This window comes from Porites lutea, chromosome 12 (genome assembly GCF_958299795.1).
Source record: "Porites lutea chromosome 12, jaPorLute2.1, whole genome shotgun sequence".
NCBI classification, from domain to species: Eukaryota; Metazoa; Cnidaria; class Anthozoa; order Scleractinia; family Poritidae; genus Porites; species Porites lutea.
In genome coordinates this window covers 13,964,943-13,970,599 of record NC_133212.1, presented here as the reverse complement: position 1 = coordinate 13,970,599, position 5,657 = coordinate 13,964,943, and the positions used below count along the sequence as shown (strand labels likewise).

At 39.4% G+C, this 5,657-nt stretch overlaps 1 protein-coding gene across 1 annotated transcript in view; it reads right to left on the bottom strand.

Moving 5' to 3' along the window:
* Window positions 1-5,379, bottom strand: part of LOC140953737 (uncharacterized) — a 6,922-nt gene extending 1,543 nt beyond the window's left edge. The window contains exons 1-4 of the mRNA XM_073403136.1: window positions 5,309-5,379; window positions 3,024-3,348; window positions 2,501-2,669; window positions 1,023-1,068 (exon numbers count right to left, since the gene is read on the bottom strand). Of these exons, the coding sequence (XP_073259237.1) occupies window positions 1,023-1,068; window positions 2,501-2,669; window positions 3,024-3,213 (405 nt within the window). The 5' untranslated portion in view covers window positions 3,214-3,348; window positions 5,309-5,379. The remainder of the gene's footprint in view (window positions 1-1,022; window positions 1,069-2,500; window positions 2,670-3,023; window positions 3,349-5,308) is intronic.
* Window positions 5,380-5,657: the final 278 nt, after the last annotated feature.

Below are 5,657 nucleotides of genomic sequence, written 5' to 3'. Positions count from 1 at the left end.
TATTCAGTGTACCCGATGCTCGTTTTGTGTTTTGTGAATTTTTGTCCTGAGTAGATGGATTCGGTTTGATTGAAATACATACATTTTCAGTTTGCATTTGGTGTTAATATCCTAACACAAGCTTATATACAAATAAATAGGTTCCTCCTGTCTTTTTTCAAGCCTTCCTCGTCTTCTGAATCCTTGTACATGTCCTCCTCAATCCTCCTCCTTCCCCAGGTAGTTATTCAGTTTGCAGTGCTGGGTGCAGTGCAGGTGCAGGTTTTTGCCTTGTAGTAAAGGCGTAGAGTAAAGCTTATAAATTTGCGCTTGCCGTTCGGCAACTTTTCCACAAATTGCATAGCTAGCACATTCGAATTACAAACGCAGCAGTTTAACATTTAGCTTGTATTTTTGCCTCCTACCGTTCAGTTTTTAGTCAGAAGTTCAGCTATTTCGACTTCAGATAGTTGTGAACGCCCTTTTTTATTTTATTTTTTACTATTTTCTTTTTCAGTTCACTCGTGAATAAACAGGTAAGGAGCCACGCCTGGAAACGACGTTGATCGATAGTCTATTACACATGCTGCCTCTTTTCCAATCAAACATACAATCGATCAACCTCGTTTCTTATCAAATATACCTTCGAATCGATAGTATATTGCTCGCATCTTCTAAGTTGGTAAGCACCAGTTGCTTATGAAGAATTAATTGGGGGATTAAAGCCAATCAGAAACTGCGAAATATTTTGAATGAATAAAAAAGAAATTAGAGGCCAGGCCCCGGTTGTTCAAACGTTGGATAGCGCTATCCACTGGATAAATCACTATCCAGTGGATAAGTACTAGGGAAACCAATTGCGTTATCCACTGGATAGACTTTTATCCGGTGGATAGCGCTATCCAGCGTTTGAACAACCGGGGCCAGATGGTCGATTTTCTAAGGTTGATTATTTTGTTACAATAGTTTGATCATTTATTTTCGCTGTTTTTCTGATACCGCTTTAACTCTTACAGTCCTTTTAAACGTCATATTAATTTTACCTGACGGAGCAATGCTTCCAAGGCGTGGATGTAATATTTCAGGCGGCTGAAACAAATAAAAGACACCAAGGGAGGTTTTGACAAATTAAATTCCTTTCATGAAAAAGTAATGATCAAAAATGTTATGAGCTAAAGTGGTTCTAAAATTTAAGAAACTATTAACTTTACACGTAGGTCTTAAGAAACATAATTCATATCTTCTTTGATGGGGCCATAAAAACAATTTCTTGGCAAACTGTAGTCGATATTTAGAGAGAACAAAGGACAAAATTCGGCAAATTTCCCCTGGGGGGGGGGTACTCCCTTGTATAAGCCATATAGGTATGTGCCGTCCCATCAGGTAGGGTTTTTGCGCCTTTTTGGTCTGAAAACGGGTATACACTTTTTCCATTTTGGTCTGGAATCGGGTTGGGTTTTCGAAGGAAATACGGGAGTGTATGAACATTCTTATCGTTTCAATTCCAAATGAGTAAGAACGAGAGAAATATGCGAATTCCAGGTTTGCGCCCTAATCTAAGTAATGATAACATAATTATGGATAATTATATTTTTTGGTCTGAAATCGGGTCAGGATTTGAAGAACCGGGCGGCACACCCCCACCAAGAATTCCCAAGAATTCGCTCTCATTTCCTTTTCACAGTACTGTAGGTCTTAACACAGGGAGCCCGAACGCTGTATTAGCTAATAGAAAAATCAGTTGTTATTTGTTATTTACCTGTGTTTCCTGAGCCTTTATGAGAAGTTTAAATTTTGGAAGAGGATTTCAATTCGATCATAGACGGTTAACATTGCCGGTATCAAATGTTTGCTTGTTTGGCGCATCGTAAATAGGACGCGACTGTTACGTCCCAAGTTAACTATTACATTCTCCTTAATAGTTTACTAGAAATACGTGAATCGCAGAGCCTTGCGAAGCAGAGGATAAGGGCCAGAAGTGGAAAGAAACGGAAAGAAGCCAATACGGGAAATAAACTATATTTATAAAAAAATACAAATAAGCCAACAAAACAAAACAACCGGAGGAAAACAAAAAAGAAAAAAAAAAGAAAGGATAGGCAATAGGGTTCGAAGCCCGAACCTTCGTCTAAACGCCGCTTCCCTATACCACTGGACTAATGAGGATGATTACCGATGTCAGGTGAAAATTTTTTAATTTAAAGCATTTTCCATGGAACTTCCGCCGGCAAATGCCCTTTAAAGCTGATCAAGCCATATTAAGCAGGAATTCAAAGGTATATTCATGAAAATAACCGGGCTACTTGACAGTAAAAAACCAATATAAGAAATATAAACGCATCTCATGGCAATGAAAGTACATATACCCAACAAAGCCGATTTAACTCGTCTTCTCTAAAACAGCTTTAACCTACTGATGCGTAGAGATAAAAATAAATTTGGTTTTCATTTGTATTTTTTTTTTTTATTTCACTCATCACCAGCTAAAGCTCATGCTTCGTGAAAACACTAGTTCGCTTACCTCTGAGGGTCTGGCCCTGGTGGTCCAGCAGTAGGAAAACCAGAGGGTTCTGGCCCACTGGTGGGGTATCCTGTAGGTAGTGGTCCCCGAGTGGGATATCCGGTAGGAAGTGGTCCACCCGTGGGGTATCTGGTAGGAAGTGGTCCACCCGTGGGATATTCTGTAGGTCCTGGTAAAAGGCAGGACATGCATGCAGTACAGTTGGAAAACGCAGTATAGTTGATAAGAGCGTCTAATCTAAATAGTTTTTCTCGACATAGACTGATAGGAGTGCTTCGATTTATAATCGTGTTTATCTGGAAATTATTTAAGGGAGGACCGTTTTTTATGTTATTTTTTTTTGCTTGTCCCTTCGTGTGTCTGTGAGTAGTCTGAATTGACAAGAAAGGCCTTGCCCCTTTTAGCACCATATGTATTAGAAGTTAGTTTGTGAACGGTCCCATATATTACGTGCAGTTTGCAAGGTCGATAGCTGAGTTGAAGACAATTATGTTGAAATTATGAACACACTAGACTAGCTCACCTCCTCCATTGCAGAGATCACTATCGCAGCAGTTTACTGAGCATGAGAACATGGTTCCATTTGATTGAGAAATGGAGCTGTTCACTTGGTTACAAATAAGGTTCGAGTCACACGTACTAGATATCGAGCAGTCCTTGACAGTTGTCGAGTACTGGTAGCCGTGCACCTCCCCTGTAACGATCGTAGTCATGCAAGAGTCCTAAAAGGAGTCGCATGAAATTATGGAGAGGCTGCTACATGTCTCGCTCGAACCTGGACATTCTGCGCATGAATAGCAGCTTATACCCAAAGTTGTTGGAAGACAGGCAACGAAACTGTACAGAACCTGCAACGTAATAAGATGAAGTCAGAGAGTTTCAAGTTAATCCCAACAAACAGCAACAAACACAGATCTTGCATTTGAGGTTAAGCACCAATTCCGCGAACCCTTATTTGCTTGACCTTTCATGTTATACAACTTATATACTCACTCCGACCAGAGCATTATTGATGTTAGGGCATGAAAGCTCTCGGAGTTCTCTACTTAGCAAAATATATCTGTAAAACTTGTACCCCATAAAAAAACCTCTGCCCCGTGTGTCCCGTTATAACGCTCGATGGTTACCTGATAATTATCTTAAAGCCGCTGACAAAACGGATGAACTGATGCAGGCTTTGAATGGATTAAGACCCTATATCCAGTGGCATTAACCAAGACAACTCCGGTAAGCCAAAAAATGCCTGGTCTGAATAGGGTTTAAAAAACGCCCTCGTCCGTATTAATCAGGTCATGTTATTTAAGTTAAAAAACATACCTTTATTTGAACAAAATACTACACATTTAAAATAAGACGTCGATCAACATCGCCAAGATTAAACATCTCTAACGTCCACAAAATCCGTCATTCCGAGGACTATATATGTCCATGGAAACACCACAAAGTTAGCCTGCGGAGCAGGCGCTTGGAAGTAGTGGGCGAAAGAGAGAACGGGCGCGCGCGAGGGAGACACGCGTGTCTTCTTCTCGCGCGCCCGTTTTTTCTTGTACTCACTACTTCCAAGCGCCTGCTACGCAGGCTGCCACAAAGTCGCCAATTTATACGTTACTCATCAATCAATAACCCAACTCTGCATACTTTGCTCATTAACTTAGCGTTTAGTGCCAAAATAGAGCGGTTTTCACTTGACTGTCGTAAAACCAAAACCAAAGTAAATACACTAGCCAACCAAAGGGCGTAGTAAAACCAAAACCGATCCCTTTCGACAGTCAAGTGAAAACCGCTCTAAACTGAGATTGACGTACCAGTAAAATTGATCCTATCCGGTGTGCTGCAACATTTGGAACTTCCGACATGTTGTCACCTAAAGCTTTTTTTTTTTTTAACTTCAAAAAGGAAATTTTATCGCAGCACACAGTTGCCAATGAAGTGTCCGTATTTAAGTGAGGTTGACTTTCTCTGACAAGTTGTTGATTGGACGAGAAACAAGAGTTCGTTTGTCCGTATTAACAGATCTCCACTTTAAGCGGGTTGAATTTAGAGAAAAAGCGTGAAGGTTTTACCAAGGGACAAGGAAAACTTTCTGTCATAACGAGTGTGATCAGACCCGTATTGAACAGGCGTCCATAAAGCGGGGTTCGACAGTGTGCTTCAATAGGCCAGTTGCACTAAGAGGTCACGTGACCAATGCTTCCTTTAAACGATGAGTTGAAATCTTGCTGATGCCAAGAATTGACAGAGCACATAAAAATTATCTTACACCCGAAATTTGAGAGGAAACGCATTTAAGGGAGATATTATATGGCACTTTGATTTTTCAACAAATTAGTATGATTTGTATTGGCCGCCATGTTGGAGGGCAAGAGTATGCCCTCCAACATGGCGGCCAAAACTACTTTTTGCTTATATCTTGTTAAACGTTTGATAATTACTCTCAGTTGTGCTGTAAATGATACCACATCATCTTTTCAACATTTCTCTTGATTGGCTTTAAGTGCAAAATTTGTGTTCAGAAAGAGGTAATTCATAATCTTAAAATCACATTTGGTCACGTGACCAGCTACGAACTTACTTATTTTAAGGAAATGGTGCGGGTTTGAAAAACCAAATCACTATTATTAAATTTGTTTAAGATATGACCCCCTAATCGTTTTTTGAAGGCAAAATCATATAAGTTTCATTTTCATAAAAACAATGTCCCATGACCTCTTAGTGCAAATGGCCTATTACAAAAATATGATGAACTTTCTTTTAAAAGATTTACGTTTCAGAGGCAAATAAGCATAAGTTATATAATCTGTTACCCACCAAAACTTGTATCATCTTCAGCGTTATTTAGCAGCGCTACGCTTTGCTCTGGTGAACAGTTTGTAAGAAATAAAGCTGAATCACTGATCACTAAGATATTACACAATTTATAGGGAACTTAATGACAATTTAGCCTTTGTATTTATTGAAAAGTGCAAATAATAAAGAAACATTCATTTTATGCTTAATTTTCAAAGTTTGTATTTGCTTCTCAAAAAAGATTAACCGTTGAACCAGATTAACGGAACATTACTTTCGCAAGAAATAATTAACAATTATTCCTCGAGCCCGAATGCGCTCTGAGTCAATAGCCCATGAGGCCGAATAAAATCCAACTAGTTGCAACCTC